The 20,729-nt window shown below is 32.6% G+C and overlaps 1 protein-coding gene across 6 annotated transcripts in view; it reads right to left on the minus strand.

Moving 5' to 3' along the window:
* COL21A1 (collagen type XXI alpha 1 chain) overlaps positions 1–20,729 on the minus strand; it is a 343,061-nt gene that overhangs the window by 26,556 nt on the left and 295,776 nt on the right. For all 6 annotated transcript variants that reach the window (XM_036230926.1, XM_036230969.1, XM_016145688.2 and 3 more), the window contains one exon: positions 14,139–14,192. In XM_036230926.1, coding sequence (XP_036086819.1) covers positions 14,139–14,192 — 54 coding nt within the window. The remainder of the gene's footprint in view (positions 1–14,138; positions 14,193–20,729) is intronic.

The raw sequence follows: 20,729 nt of genomic DNA on the forward strand, positions 1-20,729 counted from the left end.
CCTTTTTGTGGTGGTAGAGATAATATTATACAGTTATCAAAATATTAGAAGCATATTCTGTTTTCTTCTATTATATCAAGAATTTATTTGTTCATTCCAAAAGATTCAATGAAAGAAAAACTCATGTTAAAAGTATTATTCTTAATAGCTACAAAAATTACAATTATTATTAATAATAATTAAAAAAAAAAAACCATAGTAGTAGAACAAAGCAGTTGGATGTTTAGACTCTGGAGTCAGCCAGTCTGTTATGCAGGGGCTAATTGGTTCCAGGCCAGTTATTAAAACTGTGAAATCTCGGTATCTTTATACATGGAGAAAAAATAGAAACTCAACTAACTCTTACAAGCGCTTAGTTCAGTGCTAGCACTGTAAAGAATAGATTTTTGTGACCATCTTTTCACAGCACCTCCCTGACCTTTGAACGTTGCAAAATAGATGAAGTCAATTCTCTTTCATATCTCAAATTTGTTCTTCTTCTCCATTTCATGTTTTTTTTTTTTTTTTTTTGGTCTTTCCTCTTTGCCTTTTTTACCCTAATTTTCCAAATTTCCATTACATGCAAGATGACTCTGGCAATCTATGGCTTCCCACTAGGGGGCGCAAGCATGTTGTCATTGCCCCTCCTTTACCTTTGCCTTTTCACTTTTTGGCAGACTTTGATTATAGAAAAATATTACAATAACTATTGCTTCATAAACATTTTAAATACATTTTATCACTTTTTTTCCAGAAAATTATCAGAAGTTTTAAATATATTTTTAGTGGTATCTCACAATATTTTTCGATTCAATTTTTTAAAATTCCACACTGACAAATAATTATGAATGATATACAAAAGATTACTCTGTGTTAAGATAATTCTAAAGAAAAGTCACAATCATAAAAGAAATCAATATACAGGTACTTGTAATAAACCCTTAATAAGGAAATTAGCAGTTTTACTATCCTCTTAATATAATTTTCCTACTTCCTTTAACCTTTAAGGGGAAAACTGTATTAAGGGGGTAGTAAAACTGCTAATTCCTATTCCCTGAATCCTTAAGAGATCCAAGTAACATTGAATGAATTTATTCTCCTTAGCCTACGAACCAGGCCTCAAATGGGACTGGACTCAAATTACCTAAAGATAAATAATTTCAATAGAAAGTGCTTTGGTAAATATTTTTGGGCTACTCATATTTACAACAGGAAATGTCACCAGTTTGACATAATAAGCTACAGAAAGAGATAAGGGAAAGCACAGGAAGGATTGGCTCTCTGGGAACCCTTTTCAAAGTTGCTTCATGTTACTAGCGTTTCTCTCCCTAACCTGAGGGCATTTATACATTTTTAAAGGCCAAGAAGTTATTCCACATGCTTTGCAAATGTATCCTTTTCCAGGGAGACAAAATGACAAATATTTAGCAACTTAAAATCACATACCTGAAAACTCAGAGGAGGTGGAGGACAAGAGTAAGAGACCCAGAGACAGTCTCTGCACTATCCACACACATCATGGGAAAGTCATATAACCACCCTGAACCCAAATTCAGAAAAATAACCCACCTCTTTACATTAGTAAAATGAAATCATGTGTAGGCATCACATTGAATATATATAGTTTATACACACACACATACACATAACTGAAAACCAATTCCATTTGAAAGAAAATTTCTAAAGTAATGCCAGAGTTATTCTTAAAAGGAGCTCTAATCCTCTGGAAACCTAACATATGCAGATTATACTTTTTTAGGTACATGGAATGTCAATGTATAACTCAAAACAAATTGTAGTGAATTTCTCATGAAGAAAATTAAACATGGATATTTCAAAGATCTTTATACTGACTCAGTTGCTGAGTATAAGTTGCATACCATTTTTCAGAGAAATCTTAATATTACATGAAATTTCAAAAAATAGTACATAAGTCATGATATAAAAATATTTTAAACATATTTTAAAACACCAAATATTTTAAAAATATTTTAAAACACCAAATCAAAGATGAAGCTAGTGTGATGAAAAAATAATGAATTTTTACCCTTAATTTACATGATAAAAAGTAAAAAATCAATTACTTGAAAATTATATCTAATTTGTATTAGACACGTATTTTTTATTTACAACCTCATATTTTTGAAATATGTAAATACTGCTACCCCTAAATCATTGTATTATTGTGTAACTCAGCTCATTGTGAATTGTTATGTTTATATTCTATTTTTTTCTATTAAAAAATAATAAAAAGACTAATAGGTATTCACTAAAGAACACAATTTTAAGGGAATTATATTAGTTTTCTATTGACTCATGAGAAATTACCACACACTTGGTGACTTAAAACAACACGATTTATTATCCTACAGTTCTGAAGGTCCAGCATGGGTCTCACTGTGCTAAATTTAAGGAATTGGCAAGGCTATAGTTCTTTCTGGAGCCTCTAGGAAAGAATCCATTTCCTACTCATGCAGATTATTGGCAGAAATAAACTCCTTGCAATTGTAAGACCAAGGTCTCCATTTTCATGCTGGCTGTAAAATAAGGGCCATTCCCAGTTTCTTGAAGCCATCATATTCTTTGGCTCATGGACCCGTTTTTTCATCTTCAATGTCAGCAATGGCCAGTCGGGTTCTTCTCCAGTCGAATTATTTTCCTCATCCACCATTTTCCAGTTTTAATTATTTATGATTAAGTTGAACTCATCCACATAATCCAAGATAAGTGCCCCAACTCAAGGCCATTAACCTCAATCACATCTGTAAAATCTTTATGCCACGTAAATTAACAGGTTCTGGGCATTAGGATGTAGCTATCTTTCTTGGGAAGGGGAGTGTCATTATGTTGTCTACCACAACAATATTATCTAAAATCCAAGGACCAGATAGTTTCCATATTAACTTAAACTTCTCCAGGACATTAAAAAGATGAAGATTGTCTAAATTCAAATTATGAAGCCATCATAATCCTAATAACAAAACCAGTCAAGAATACCTTAAAAAAAAATCTATAAACTAGTTTCATATGCTATTACAAATGCAAATTGCTTTAGTATTATGTTAGGAGATCAAATACAGTGGTACATTAGAACAAAAGTAGAGCATGGTTAAGTCGGACTTGTTTAAAAATATAATCAGTGGGTGTTCAACATTAAGAAACACCCATGTGTTATGTTCCTGTAAATTACTATATTAATAATTTAGAGAAGGAATAACACAAAATCCTCTCAAAAGATACTAAATTTTATAAAATTTATCACACGTCCTTTGTTAAAAACTCTTAATAACCCAGGACTAGAACTTGGGAACCCTAAATCTGAATCAATCAGAAAACATTTATAAGTATCAGACTTAGTGAAACACTAGACATTTCTGCTTTTAAAAATAAAGCATAGGCTGTGTTTAAAGTAGTAATTTCACTTACAAGAAAACATCCTTTCTGAAAACTATTGCATAAGTGTGTAGGAATATATGTAACATCAATAGGAGAGGTTAAATGAAATAGATCTATGCTATAAATAGAGACAGATTTTATATTCTCTCTTATAACCTGATATGGTAAAATATCAATAATATTGTAAAGTTTCAGTGGACACAACTTTCTTAAAATATGTATGTTTTGTTTATGTATTTGAATATGGAAAGAAAAAGTTTGAACAGAATCTCATTGAATGAACAACAGCTATTATTTTTGGAGATGAGAATGGGATTTGGGTAAGTGAAGACAGACTTTTGAATTTACAACACAACTTCTATACATCTATACATATTATTTATGTTATAAATCATATAAATAACCAAATATAAATAAAATTAAAATGTACAATAAAAATGTGGCTCATTGCAGTTTTTATATTTTAAAAAAATTATCAGAAAAAAATGTAAGATTCTTTTTCTTCACATTTAAGTCATCCAAGAAACTCCTGTTCAATATCGGTCTTTCATAATAAAATGGTAAAGACATTAACTGTCGCAGCTATCATTCTTTTTTTTTTAAAAGCTAAAAAAGAAAAAAATACACTGCAGATTCAAAGATCAGCATTGGAAGGATCTTAACACGACACTGCTGTGCCCTCAGAGAATAACCTATTTACTTACTTTTCACAACATGGTAGGTCATTCCTGCAATAATTTTTCACTTGTTGCTAATGATACACTGTTAGACAAAGACACCAATATTTCTTAGGGAAGGACAGTGCTGTGTTTAAGAAGCAATTTCTTTGATAAAAGAGCTAGGAATTTGACATTTGACAAGATTAGCCTAATTAACAAGCAACTTCTCATTTTCCACAGTAACAGAAACTAACTTTTCTAAAATAAAAATGGTAATGCATCAGATCTAGAATTAAAATTTGTTTTATTTTTAAATGCAATATAAATTAAATTTCTAGAAAAATTAATAACCTAAAAGTGTAAAATTGAAGATATAATAAATTTAAATGACTAAATTCCTACCTTTGTGAGGATTTATCTATCTTTCACATAAACGAATTTAGTTTTATTCAATTACATATAAATGTATCTTGGTTTTATAAGATAGATTGGTTTTTGAGATTGTGTCAAAAATTTATAAAGCATTTTAAATACACAAGGGAACTGAACCCATTCAGAAATATAATTTTATATTATCATTCATGGAAATATTGAAGCTTATTTAGGCAGAGGAAGATAGAGCGCATACAGTCTAAAAGGATAATAAGGTCATAATTCCATTGTCCTTTACCAATGTCATTAAAATTAATTCTCCTCCTCAGCTGGGTAACTTCTTTCTACTTTCATATTACTATTTTGATCAACTCTCTATGTCACTAGTTATCAAACTTTACATCAGACTAACTTGACAGTGATTAAAAATACAGATTTCTGGGCTTCAGCCCCTGATTCTGATTCATTAGGACTGGGATAGGCCTTGAAAACTGAATTTTAACTGGCAGCTCTGGTTATTCTGATTAAGGAACTCTGCTGATCACAGTTGGAGAAACAGTGCTCTATGTAGAAAAAAAAAATTGTTTAATTGTCTGTATTTGGGGTGTTATCCTAAGAGAGTCATGAAGGAGTTTGATTTATGATTATCTATCAACTAAGTTTTCATATAATACATTTTATGCTTCTCTGCTTAAAAACTACTACATGTAGATTATTCCCCATCAATCTTTAACCCTTGATCAAAATGCTTAACACTTCACTTTTTATAATTAATTCCATGTTTCTTTAGTAGCTTTTAAGAGTCTTAACCTGCCACAAGATTTTTATATGCACTTTTGCAGAGTATGTTTCTTGAGTTAATTTTCTATTTCTCTAGAAGAGGGAGAACAAATATTTCATCAGAAACCACTTGGTGCAAGGTTGCGCATTCTATAATTGCTCAGCAAATATTAGCACCTGGCTATACATCTCAGTTAAGAATCTGCAATAATTCTAAGGCTCTCTAGTGGAGGTTTTCCATTTTCTATGATTAGTCATTCCATTTTTTAAAATATATTGTTCAGAAGTTATTCATGTTTTACCTAATCCATCAATTAAGTACTTTCTTTCTTAGGTAGACACCAAAAAATTCTATCACAACAAAGATATTATTCAGTTTTTAGAACCATAAGATTCATAAAATTCCTTTGCCAAGATTTAATTTTAATATTAGTTTATTAAATTATTCTTTACACTTTGCTTTCAAGAAAGATTTTCACTTAAAAAGCCTAGTTCCTATGTTCTAATAAAATTAAAATAAATTTACAGTCTAATGTCCTGTGTTATTTTTTTTTATCAGATTTAATGCTGTATGAATTCTTAAGAGTAGTACCCGACTTTGGAATGTGTTTATAAATACTAGTCTCATGATTAATTTGATCTTTAGTTAAAACACACCTTGCTTTTTTTTCTTTTTATACAACCTCTAAAGCACGTATCTGTGCCAAAAGCGTTTCAAAGCCACCATCTTATAAAGAACAAAAATTAAAACAGAGCATAAACAGCTAACTGTGACTTAAATAGGCATATATGTTTCAAACAATGAAACACTTCTGTTCAGTATTCAAAATTATAAAATCATTTTTATAAACCATTTAAGTACCTGGAACTATTTGCAATCAATTGCCTAATTATTAGGTGTTTACTTCATTATCAAAAAAATAAAAATGCATATTGATATAAATAAAATAAATATTCTCAAATGCTATTTCTCAGATAGTCTCCCATCTATTTTAACATCCCTTAAAAATATACAGAACATCAATGATTTTATGGTCTTAATTGGCATCATACATGTGACAGGTTGTTCAAGCAGTAACCACACTCAAGCATTTGAAAATATTTATTAAAACATAAAAAATAGAAAAGAGATCTTTAGAATGAAATAATCTAGTTACCAAAGTGTGCACTATGGATCGCATTAAAAAAAAAATGCAGTTTTTTCCACATTCATTGAAAGTAGAACAAATACAACACATTCTCATTTCAGATGTTCAAATAACAGTTTATATGGATCATGAACCAGGTATTAACATAAATATGCCTTGTCTTACGCAACACTGTTTTGTTAATTCTTGTATTTTTCATGCTTTGAAAATGGAGAATGTATTTGGATTAATTCAAGAATATTATATGAGTACCTCTCAGATATCAAAAGTTTTTGATGAAAAGTATGCAAAACTGCCCCCCGGCCTCCTTATGACTAGAGAACATAATTTGAAAGTCAAAGGCTTCAAAACCTTGAAGTCTAGACTCAATATATAGATGCTATATAGATGATGATATAAGTTTCATCTCACTCATTCTCTTCAAAATGGAGATGGATGTAATCAATCCTTATGCCAGTGAAAATATCGAGTCTACAAATGCAACAATGAAATCATCTTTACTTAGACCAAGGGTCCCCAACCAGTACTGGTTAGTGGCCTGTTAGGAACTGGGCTGCACAGCAGGAGGTGAGTGGTGGGCCAGCCAGCAAAGCTTCATCTGTACTTGCAGCCACTTTCCAGCACTAGCATCACCACCTCAGCTCCACCTCAGATCATCAGTCATTAGAGTCTCATAGGAGTACTGGTCCTTGGTTCCATAAAGGTTGGGGACCACTGACTTAGAGGATCTATTACCCATTATAAGAATTAATCATGCATCATTTTATACGTTCAACTGTATTTATTCCTTTTGTCATTTCAGGGTTCAATAAAGTTTCTATCAAATTACACTAAGAAGAAGAAATGAACAAAGAAGGGGAAGACTCAAATAAGTAAATTTTAATATTTATCAATGGTCTTAAGTGACCATATTTAAAGAGATTTCTTCAGAACAACACTAACAAAAATGATCCATCCCATAGACACAGAGCTTCCAAATTTAAAATCCACAGAGTTGCTTATAAAATTGTCTGATGACGGTCTGGTTTTACTATATCAATGAAATCATTTATGATAGAAATGAATCAAACAGACCTATGATTACACCACAGAAACTTTATTAACTAGTTTATACAGATAATCAGCCAACATTTGCTTTGTAAGGTTACAGAAAAGATATAATATTTCCAGAGTTATTACAATGTCAAATGCCATATTTTGGGAAACTAAAGAAGTGCAGACACTGCTTAGTTACTTCTGTAGATAATTGGACATTTACATTATTTAATTTAAATAAAACCTACTTCAAAATGAATTCTTAGAGTTATTCTCAATCAAGTTTTAAAACCGATCCCTGGAACTAGCAGGGGATTATTACAATAATAAATGTGATTGAATTATCTAAATTTGTTAAATATGGGTTGTCTTCACACTAAAAGTGTTATATGAAATTCTTAACAGCTGATATCAGATTAAGGTTGTTCCCCTCAACACATTTCAAGGATGTACTACTCCTGGTGCCTGCAAAAAGAGTGGGAAGAAGTGTTACAAATCTGAACAAAAGACTGTTAAAAGCTTGCCATACAATTGCAAATCAAATAAGAACAAGGAAAGAACTAGTGGGGTTTTCCCCTCTTACCTTTCTTCTCAATCTAAATAAAAAATAGTCAAGTGGGCAAATAAAGACGCCTCCACGTTACTAGCATAATAAAATGGATTATTCCACATGGAAAACCACCATAGCAGTTCACTATTAACATTCTCCAAGAATTTTATGCATGTCTTTGGTCTATATGCATAAAAATGAAGTATCAAGTACTCGCACCACAGAAAAGGTGATCAAACAAAAGACCTACTTGTCTCTTAAGTAAATGATGACTTGGAAGGACTCAGCAGTTAACATTACACCATAAAGACAAGCATGACATGTGGTTTAGCAAGAATTCGAAAGGCATGAGGAATGGAAACAACAAAAGCCTCTATGAGCCAATGTCCTCAACTATTGCACAGTGATCCCCAAGTCTTTGTTCCTGGAAAAATGATACGGCAAACATTTCCAAAATAAAAAGGCTTAAGACATCCCTAACCAAGAAACATGTGCTCACCTCCATAGATCCAGACAGTGTGGCATCCTTTCTCATCCTCATGTAGCTCCAGGGTTCTCAGCTCAAAGAGCGGATCCCTAGCTCTGCCTACAAATCTTCATGAGCTGTAGGGCTCCCTGTGCATCATGCTGCTGGCTGGTGAACAGAGAACTAGAAAGCGAATGACTCAGACTACCTGAGGAAAAATGTTACACTGAATACAAGATGTCATTGGGGTTGAGCACCAGGACAAGAATAGCTACAACAAAGAAGCAGTGGAAACACTGCTATTGCAGGTAATTTGGTCAGCAACAACTAGCCAATGCAGAAGAAAGCTGGTCAACATGATAATTTGGTCTGAAATCTAATTAGGTCGAAATGAATGTTTCCAGTGACGGCTTTTCGACTACTGGTAAATTTAGTGTGTTGCTGCTCCCATAATGTCCCATCCCCCATCCACCTAACAGCCCAAATAAACTGGAGTGATTTTGTAAACACTTAGGAAAATAAATTTTCAGCAATTGAGAATTCCTTGAAATGATCTGACTGTTCTTCATCCCTGGCACAAAAATGAAAATGTAATCTGACAAACTAAATATCTTTTAATAAGACAGAAACACTGTAAGACACGCAAAATGCAGGCCTTACTTTTTTTTGTAATATACTACAAAGATACGTCCATAAGGGAAAATAAAAGACAGACAAGCAGAAACAGAATATAACATAAAACCAACCTGAGAGAAAAAATAAGCAAAGTAACTAAAACATGATTGAACCACATGTTTACCATGCAGATCCTTTTGTATGCATATATATTCATATAGTACTATATTCCTAAACTCTGGTTCATATATATTATACATTGCATATCAGACATTTCAATTGTTCCAACTTTGCAATATGATCAACAGTACACAGAAGACATGGGCTAAAAGTTACTAAATAGAAGAACGCGAAAATATAAAATGAGAAGTGATAGAAATATTTTTAAAAACACATAAGACTTTATTAAAATTGATGACACAGAAAATACTGGTGACTGAGGAGTCCCACTTTTAACCAAATTGCCATTTAAACCTGTTTATCTACTTGCTTTAAGTACAAATGTTTTTAATGAATGCATGTGCTACCAAGATTCTGTGATATGTATCAGCATGTACTTACATGCCTTTTTAAATAGGTTCATTAGATTAATAATTGTTAAGAATTAGACTAGCTAAAGAGCCCAGTGTATTGGTTTCCTTTGGCTGCTATATTTTCACAAACAGTAGCATAAAACAACAGAATTTTATTCTCTAGCAATTCCAGAGGCCAGAAGTCTGAAGTCAAAGTCTAGATGGGGTTTTACTCCCCTCAGGGGTTCTAGAGGAGAATCCATTCCTTGAATCTTCCTTCTTTGGTAGCTACCAGCATTTCTTGACTTGTGGCTTCATCGCTCCAAACTCAGCCATCATGCTCTCTTTACATTCTCTGAGAAACTTTGGTTCTGCTTTTAAGTCCTTTCAATTGATTGGATCAGGCCCACCCAGATAATTCAGGATTATTTTTCCATCATAAGATCTTTAATCACATCTGCAAAGATCCTTTATTCCAAGATTCGTCCTCTACCTCAACAGCATGTATACATTCTGGATTCTGCTGTCTGAGTGATCTTTCTAAAACTTTCTAAATCCAATGAACTCACTTCCCTACTTAAAATCTTTGAATGGCTCCCACTACTCTCAGATTAAGCCTAAATAGCGCAGATACATAAGGCCCTTCTTGGGTTGGTCTCTACCTGCCCCTACCACCTCATCTTGTATTTCTATCCTATCTCATCTATGGATCCTTAGCAGCCTAAACTACTGACAATTTTTTCCAAAGTATCTTGGTTTTTTTTTTTCATTTCTATGTTTTGGAATATACTGTAGATTCTTGCCTTGCCAGGCCAAAGAACTAGCCAACTCCTGTTTATCTTCCAGAATTTGGCTAAGAGAGTATTTTGTTTAAGAATGTATCCCTATTTAAGTAAGTGAACTGTGTAGTATGTGAGCTATATCACAACAATGTTATTAAAAAAAAAAAAAAAAAAAGGATCCCTTTCAGTAATGTACCCAAATTCATAAAATGCTATGAACATCTAAACTTTGCAAGATCTCCTGTGCTATAGCATTTATACTATGTTGTGACCTATTGGCTCATCTGACTGCTTGAGGTAAGGGGCATGACAAATTAATCTTCATATTGTCCTCGACTAGTATGATATCTGGCACAAAGTAGACATTCCATAAATGCTTACTGGATGCATAACTGAAATATTGTAATCCTTAAACACAGTGATACTTGGTTGAACTAACTATAATAAATCCAGCAAGTGTTAGAACTGAATTTACAGTCAACTAGATTAAAGTTAAGTGGGTGTAATTTGCCCCTTAGAAAGTAAGTTACCATTAGGACTGAATTACTATCAGGACTAACCAATACTAGCCTTTAAAATTCAAAGGTTAGGCATGGGAATGTAATTTTACTTTAAAGCGGTATAATCATTTCCCAATGAAATACAGCCATTGTCCTTAAGTTGAATTCCAGGAGTTAGTATTCATATTTCTCAATCTGCTTACATGTATGAATCATCACGGGGCTGCTATAAGCTGTGTTTAATTAGTTTTAAAGCATTTTTTCTAAGAGCTTCTGTCCGTCCAACTTAAGTTCCATTAATTTTCTTGGATACCACATTATAGAAAAATAAAATGAACAGATCCTTTTTAGTGGGGCCAAATCATTCTTTATAAATACTCAAAACCAGCATCCACATGCAACGGAAGAGTCCTCATTCCTTGGCATCACCAAATATATAAATTTGCACTTTTTTCCCTATTTCAAAGCTTCTCCACAAATGGTAGAGATTAATCTTCACAGGATAATACTTCCAACAACCATGTTTTTATTTATCAGAATAACAGAATAGTTTGTAATGTTGTGTGTTCTTAACTGGAAGAGAATAGAGACCAGAAGAATTATATTCAGATAATATGGACAAATTTTAGTCTTAATCTATTAATTGTTTTCCTAACAGAGTAGGTCTCCTGGCATACTCTGACCTGACTTCCTCTCTACCATGTAGCAGGAAAGAGAGGAGAGTGGGAGACAAGAGATAAAGGATCCTTCCTTGTCTTCTCTTATCTGGTGGGGTGGGAGAGGAACTGAAGAGCCTCACTTGACAACTCCCAGTTTTTTTTTTTTTTTTCTGGTTGGTGTAGGACAAGAGATTACATCTAAATAACCTCCACTATCCCACCGCCATTAACTCCTTACTTGTCTTCTTTTAGAACTTTGTACTTTAGTTTTTGTTTCTTTACCCTTTTACTGTCTATCTCCACAAAGAGGTTGTAAGCTTCCACGAGACAGTCCCTGTGTCTCTCTCCTCACTAACGCTTTCTGTGAATGCATTAAATGTTCAATTGAAATCTGAAGGATCATACTGCCTGGGATGGAAATCTATGCAAGTGCAAAAGCTCTAGACAGGGCTGTCTTGAATAAAATAGGAGCAGAGAGGGCAGAAGTTGTAGAAGATGTGCATAACATTTTCTGTTTGGTTTTATTAACAAGATCACAATAGTATTATTTTCAGAGTAAATACATGGTGTTCACATTGCACTATGGTTAACATAGACCTGCTGGTCAGTCTGCCCTTTATTACACTGCTTCTGTGGGTAAAGGAGTCACTTTACAAATGCTTACAAATAACTGACAGAAACATTTAGTAAACAATTGACTCAAATTTATAACCTGGCTCTCATGGCCATTGGCTCTCATTTTCCAATTCTCTTTCATCTGTCTGTCTTCTCTCCCCCTATCATTATACATATATCTTATTTTATATCCATCTTTTAACATCCTGAGAGTTCTTCCAAATTTAGGCTTTTTTGAAACCTACTAGTCATTCATTAAGAGCCATGATTTTGTTTCTGTTATTCACACACACAAGCGTGAACACACATACAAACTCATACTCTATATTTTTCTAAAACAAAAATATAAACATATTTAGTTTTATATGCAGTTACTAAGTCCTAGAATTATTCCTTAATAATGACTATGGGTCAGATATATTGAGCTCACACTATCCCTATTTAATTCTCCCCATTTCATTAACATCCTAGTTGAGGACTTATTCACTTATGTCATGGTCTGTCAAAAGAGCCCACTAATTAGTATCCTGATTCCAGTCTCTTTCCTTTGATACATTTTACATATATATCAAAGGAGAAGTAGCTCATTACATCCTCTACAGCACTGCTTTCCATCACAGCATTCTTTATTTCTCACAAAATTCCCGAGGCAAGTGAAGAACGTTTGCTTTCCAAATTCATAGTCAAGGATCCCCATATCATGATCCTAACCACTTCCCCAACTTAATTCTCTACCCACCCAACAAGGACCATTCACAGGACCTCATTAGAACCATTTCATTATTTCATAAGCACACTCTTAACCATTCCGCTTGTACATCTTAACTCACATTAGTTATCCCTCACATCTTCCTTTCATTCCCAGTCGTTTCATGACCAAATCTAGCCCCAAATTCTTAGTAAAAATGTCTCAATTACCTCATGATATAAGATTCTCTGCCTAGACTCCAGCTTTTGGAATAACTGCATGCATTTGTGCAATGTTTTCAAAATTTTTTTCACATGTAAGCCTTTGCTATGTAAGCCTCACAACAACCCTATGAAGTAGGCATTATACATAGGTATACTTTTTAAATGAGAAGTAAGGTTTTTAGAGATGTGAAGTGACTTGTCCAAGCTCACACAGCTGGAATGTGGCAGAGAATATCTTCAAACCCTGGCTTTCTGACTCCATATTAACTCCATATTTGGCATTTACTAGAGACTGTCCCAGGCTGGTAGTTATTTGAATTATTTTTGTTCTGTCTTCCAAACTAGATTATGAGCTCCATGAAGGCAGTAGCTATGAGAACTTGCCCCAGTACATTAAAACATGCAAAATGAGAATTCAGTGAATATTTGGATGAATGATTCTAAAATAATCACTCCATCACATTTAAGAAGCCTCTGTGATTCCTCTCTCCCTATTATGAAGAATATTTAGATATTGAGACTCTAATATTTAGACTCAAATGAACACTTTGTGATCAACTGCAGTATATCATGGCTATTATCAATTTCTTAACCTAGTTCCCCCCAAAACAAACTGCAAATTCCCTGAAGACAGGCAACTTTGAAAAATGAAATGAGATCTGCTGGTATTTAAATGTTGGCCATGAGTTGTAAAAATAACTACATTGCCAAACTCATCTGAAGTTTAGTCATCTGGCACACATACATACAGGATTCAGATTCAGTACCTTCTCAATGATGTGTTTCCTTACCTCAATTCTTATTAAACACATGATCCCAGAGAACATAACTACAGAACGATGAGTAAGTGACATAGTGACATTAACTATGGCTCAGCAATAGATCATGTTGTTCTGTTAAACACTCATTTGTGTAGGAATGAGTGCTGGAGATTCATACTGCGCATACATTTTCTGGTAGCAAAATTCTTCCTAGTTTGTAAACGAAAATTAAGTATTTCTATACTTGTAAAGTGCTCCAAAAAGAGCTTTTAGAACTTTCAAATCTAGAAGTCGCTAAATGAGAATAGGGTACCTGGGAGGAGAATTCGAATAGTCAAAAGATTTCATGACAGAAAAAGAGCTTCCTTCTTTAGAACTGAACTGAGAAAGTACTCACAGGCTCTCCCCGTGATCCGTCCTGCCCTGGAGCACCTGGAGGTCCCGCTTCTCCCTTTTAAGGATGAAAATAAACAGAGAATTCCATTTTCAGGGAGGCTTATTAGATAACATATATATTTTAATGTTACATATCAATGTATATTAGATACGAACTAAAAAAATTACTTCTAGATTATTGATATTAACTTTTCCTGACATCAAATAACTTATTCTGAAATTTATAGTGACTATGTAAATATCACTATGCATGACAACAGACAGTTAAGTTATAAAATAACTGTGGTACTGCATACTCATGAGAATAGGATATTATTGTTACCTTAAGAGTAAATGTTACCAAAGATTATATCAATCCTGTTAACACTTTTTTTTTACTTTTACTTTGAACTTTGTCATCCTATTCAACCTAACTTGACTATGCCTACCAAGAGTTGCATTTTAAAGCAAAAATAAAGCTTTCATTAAAAATGGAGTTATTTATAGACTATTGTATAAAATTTTTGGCATTTTGGTATCTACTTTTTAAAATAAACATTGACATGAATATTTTTAGGTAGCTTTCAAAATTATAATTTTGAAATTCCTTTAAATTCCTATGATCAAATTACTTAAGAATCTTATTTTATATCTACCTTTTAGTATCCTAAAAGTTTTCCCCAAATTTAGGCTTTTTTGAAAACTAATAGTCATTAAGAGCCTGATTTTTTTCTATTCAGTGAAGTGTTATGTCATAACAAGTGAAGTTCTCTACAAAAAAATTATATAACACATTTGCTTCATACCAGAAAGAACATTTCATCCGATATGAGAGCAAGAGAAAAAGTAAAACAAAGGCATCTTTTTTTTTTTTTTTTTTTTTTGGTAAATACCTCAAATGCCTGAGTTGAAATACGTTTAAGGGAGAAGAGTCTCAGAATACGTATAATGAAACATATGCCAACGCCGTTTTCCATAGTTTCACATTCTAATGAATTTCCCCAAATTGTAGAAAATGAACCACAGAGAAGATTCAATAAAACCTAGCTAATATAATCAGTACTTTGAAAAGAAATTCAACCATATCACATTACCTGAACACTGATTCTCCCACTTTTAAAAATTCTTGCATTTCATGAACACAGTGAAATACCAGTTAAGCCAAATATTTCGTCTGTTCCAATTTTATTTATAAACATGAGCTGATAGTTGAGAATAAAGTAAAGAATATTTGCCTCTAAATTAAGCAAATTATGTGAGGGAGGGAAAAGGAGAGGAGTTCCTGCTAATCCAGTGATTCTACAGAAAAGCTTATGAAAATATCAAAAAGAAACAAATGTATATGTTGGATTTACCTAATTAAAAGCTACAGAGTTAAAGCCCCCAAAATTAAAGGGATACGTCAGGTCCTAAAATAGGGAAATAAAGCGGTAACTATACGTGAACTCGACACATGTTTATTCATCAGGAAGATTCATCCAAGTCAGTGGTTCTCAAATATGGCCCCACACCAGCCACATCACTTTCACTTCATGTGACAACTTTTCCAAACTGCAAAAATTTCAAGCCGTACTGCAGACCTACTGAATCAGAAGCTCTGAATGGTGGAGCCCAGAAATCTGTTTTAACAGATCCTCAGCTCTTTCCAATGATTTGGGAACCATGGCACAGCTCAAGTCATTAGGCCACTTAACTTCCCCTACTTCCAGGTATATGACTTGTGTAAGCAAATGTGTAGCTTGGATATTTCTGTTTACAAAGTAAAGGGGTGAGAGCAATTGCTAAATAGTAGAAACAAGTAATTTTGGATTACGTAACTACTTTGTTGGTAAAAATTCTCTCTTTTTACTTCTCTGACCATTGCCCTAATCTTATTATTTTTTAAAAAAACTATCAGCAAAGTTTATCAATATAAAATCCCGCAATTATTTGACAATTTAGTTTATCCTTATTTTCCCTATTTCTTGTTAGAATAGATAATCAGAATGAATGATGAAGAATATACAAAGTATCACCTATTCTTTATAATCTACAGCAATGATTCTCAAACTTTAGTTGCATCAAATTCACCTAGAGGGTTTGTCAGACTGCAGACTGTGGACCTTACCCTAGAGTTACTGATTTTATAGGTCTGGGGTAGATTCCCAAAATTTGTAATTCCAACAAGTTCCCAGGAGATATTATTACTGCTGGCCTTGGAACTGCACTTTGAGAAACATTGCTCTAACCCACACCTCAAGACATAAACTCATACACCCCTTCTGCTCTTACCAATCTCTCTCTGTGAAGTATAATATTGTATAGCAGCTTTATACTTGGCACTGAATTTTACAATGGCCAGGTTGTTCAGCAAGCATCTCATTTATGTAGTTGTTTTCCTGACTTGCACATTCTTTAAAGGAAAAAAACATATCTTGCATGAGTTTTTTTTTTTTTAATCACCTAGAACATTAGAATAGTGCTGAACAGAATTCAAGACTATATCTAAGGCTATATGTCCCCTTCTTTACAAATATTGAAGCATAACAAGGAAGTGGAAGTGGGCTATTTATTCTTAAATGGTCAATTCCAAGGGGATAAAGAAAATGGAAAAAAAAAAAAAACATTTGTAGATAGGGCTACAGCACTTGCTCTTGGTAGATTATGCAGACTAGTTGTTATAAGATAATGGCCAATAATCTTTACCTAGCAGTGTTCTCTTTATTCTTTTAAAGTTTCACTGGGAGATGAAAGGATAATTTCAGCTCGGCCATTTTCCAGAACATAATCAAATGCAGTATACAACTAACCTGTGAGCCTCAGTAATGTAACTAGAACTTAACCCGATCACTTGATTGCTTTCACGACCTAGAGAACCTAGTCCATTTCAATTTGTTTGGCTGGTGGAAAATGGCATGTAGCATGCCTCCAATTTATCATTTTGCTATTTTAATGTTAATTTCTTTCTTGACTTAAAAAGTAGTTGAAAAAATGTCATGTTAAACATTATTCTTCAATCAAATTTCTACAGTTAATGTCAAAGATGATTTATTCCGCAACAAACCAGTTATTTTTAAAGAGGAAACTTAACCAAAAACAGACATATGAAAGTTGCATTGCATGTGCATCTCCTTTCATGCTGTGGTCTTTGGTACTTACCCACAAAAAAATAAAAGGATGGAAAATAGTTTGCAGCCATAGCAACCCTCAAAATCAGGTGGGAGATGTGTGACCATTTCAATATAATTTAATTTTGAGGAAGAAACTTACTTTGTTACCAAACATTTTATTTTTACTTTAATCTTACTGAATGGTTTATTTAGTATGTAAACAAATCTCTAGCATGCCAGGGGTTATACTGAAGATGTAAGGCTGGGAAGCTTCCCCTGGCTGACCAAATAAACAGACATAAAGTTTGGAAGGCATCGTGTATATAGACAGGATCACACAAACTAGGCTTGGAATTCCAGCTCTGCCATGTAAGTGACTGCACTTTTACTTGAGTAAATTCTTTGACCTCTCTTAATCTGTTCTTAATGTCCAATGTCACAAGTCTTTTTTAAATAAAAAAAATAAGAGCTTTTGTGAAAGTGCCTTGCATTGCTCTAAGCACAAAAGAGAACATCCATAAAAGGTAGTTACTCCACTGCCACCAAAAAAAGTTGCAATTTTAACAATCGTTTACCTTTATGATTTGTTTTAGCATTTAAATATTATTTTTTATATTTGCACTGCTGTGGTTTGGCAATATAATTTAGACAAAATGAGTTTTTTTTAAAAAAATAAGGTGAATATGTTAATCTAGTGAAAATGTCATAAAACAGTAGAGTCAAAAGTTTAATCATCATTTTCTATATTTGGAAAAGATTATTTGGGTATAACATGGTTTTTCAACAATTTAGTGAGAGAAATTTTCATTGGTTATTTAATTATGGCTATATAATCTTGGACAAATTATTTTGTCTCTTCATTCCTTAGTTTCCTCATCTGTAAAAGAAAATTTTTTTTCACTTATAACTCATAATGATTTATAGTCGCAATGGAAAAATGCATATGAAGTGCTGGAGAAAGACCCATGTGTGCAGTAAATATCCAATAAATTCTGTTTTTTTTGTCATCATCTGTCCTCTTCTGTGTTCCCTTCTTTTCATATCCAGTTTAAACACTATGTTTCAGTATTTCAATTGTTCTCTAACTAAAATTCTTATTCCATTACCTCACTATTTATCTGCTTCACTTGCTTATGCAAATCCTAATATTAATAAATCAAACTGAAAGCCTCTTCAGACTTGGGCTTCTAAGTATAGCTATGGGAGGGAAAAAAAAGTATGGTAGTCACACAAATTATAATTTCCAGTTTAACTAGACTTCAGTGCAGCTTCTATATATCCTTAATCTCCTCTTTGCCATATTTTCCCCACAGCTATATAAAATTTATCCAGTCAAAAAATAATTGCTTTTTGTCTCCTCTCTCAACAGGTGACAATTCTCACATCCTTAGAGAAAACAAAAGCCAAACACCCTATCACCAAACTAAAACTTACCTGCATTTATATATATTCATTCCTCCTTTTTATTTACAGTGAAATAGCTGTTCCTCATACAATCTGAAAAAATCATTACCAAGTCTTTTCATTCCCCTTTCCAAATGAGCTGGAGCTCCTTATATAGATCTAACTACTTGTTGGACATCTACTCTTATATGTGCCATGAGAATCTTAAATGAACATATTATACTTCTCATTTCTCGACCTCTTCACAGAAGACATATTAAACCTTTCCCCAAAACTAATTCCATTGATTAAAGAAACTTCTGCCTTCACTATAATTAAATGAGGAGACACTCTAAGAAGCCTAGTAAGTCACTCCTGCCTATTATTGCAAGTCTAAAAATATATGTAAGACATTTCAAACTGAAAAAGAATTGGCAGACACTATCCAAACATAATTAAAAGAAAAAATAGAAAATGAGAATCAAAACATTTCAGCAAATTTCTCTCACACAAAAATAAACACAAAGCATAAGAGAACTGCAACAAAATCATGTCACCTGGATTAACATTTTACAAGTATTTTCAGATGTAAAAAAGAAATATATAAGAATTAAATTAATTCAAGAAATAAATTGAAAAGACAGAATCATGTTCAATTATAATTACATTACTAGAAACAAGGGAATAGATTTAAAATTTAAAAAGACGTCGAGGAAGAAACTAAATAAAGCCAACAAAAATTGTAGAAGAGATAAAAAAAAAAATCAGAAAATGACAGAGGTAGAAGATAGTCAAAAAAGTCTGAACATATCCTTAACTGGAGTCCTTAGATATAAACCAAAACAATGTAAACCAAATTTTATTTAAAACTAAAATGCAAGAAAACATTCCAGAATTAAAAGAAGCTCTGAATCTATTTACTGAAAGGATTTGGAGGTAACTAATATTCTTAATTCTGAGACATAAATTATGCTATTAAACTTTAAACATAAAGTTAAACAAAACAAACAAACAAACAATCAAACCTCTGGGCTTCCACAGGAAAAGACAAAGTCACTCACAAAGGAAAGACAATTAGGTTGATGATATACATGATGGCAATGGAGCAACATATCAAAGAAATTCAGAGAAAAAGAGTGAAAACAGTGAGGTAAGGGTTTTATAGTCAAGTTGCCATTCAAGCAACAAGAAGATAGAAAAATATGTTAAAATATAAAAATTCAGGGAATACTCTATTCATAAGCCCTACCTAAGGAATATACTAGGGTAGAAGCTTCATTAACCATAATTATGACAATGGAATATTGGTCAGAGGGCTGATGATGAACACTTGAATATATTTAGTTGCAGATCTGAAGTAAAGGTGCAGAGTAAAAAAAAATTGTTTATAAATATTGTATAATCTAAAAGAGAAGTAATAAGATTAAATAAAAAGGAAAATAAAAAGAAAAATAGAATTAATTCATTAATTTTGACACAGATAATAGGGTACCATTTAAAGTTAATAAAAAAAAAAAAAAAAGAAGATTATATGCCTAAGGAGGCAAAGGAGGACTAAGTGAATTCTGAAATATTTATTTATAGACTATTAAAGGTATTAGTGTAAAGACCTTCAGTCGTTAACTGCTATATGGTATATTTGAAACTTAAGACAATCAATCCTAAGAGTTTTTATCACAAGACAATAATTTTTTTTTATCTTGTATCTGTGAAATGATGGATGTTAACTAAACTTACTATGATAATCATTTTACAGTATATGTAAGTCAAATCATTATGCTATATACCTTAAGCTTACACATGTTTATGTCACTTATCTCAGTCGAACTGGAAAAAAGACAAATAGTAAGAAATATACGTCTTCCTAAATTCCAAATAAAACAAAAGTAAAACAGAAAATAACAGACCAGATGGAGAAAGAAGCATAGCAAATATAGTATAACGCGTATAGTAAATATAATAAAACTATAACGTAAGTATCATGACAAAGTTCAAACTTATCAGTTCATGTATAAAAATACTCAATCCCTTAAAAGAAAAAAAATTCAAATTGCTTTAAAAAGCAAAGCCAACTCAATGCCTGATATAGGAGAAACAGTTAAACAAAGTGATTCAAAAGCTAAAGCTAATCAATAGAAGAA

Source organism: Rousettus aegyptiacus, unplaced genomic scaffold, assembly GCF_014176215.1.
Source record: "Rousettus aegyptiacus isolate mRouAeg1 unplaced genomic scaffold, mRouAeg1.p scaffold_m13_p_1, whole genome shotgun sequence".
NCBI lineage: Eukaryota > Metazoa > Chordata > Mammalia > Chiroptera > Pteropodidae > Rousettus > Rousettus aegyptiacus.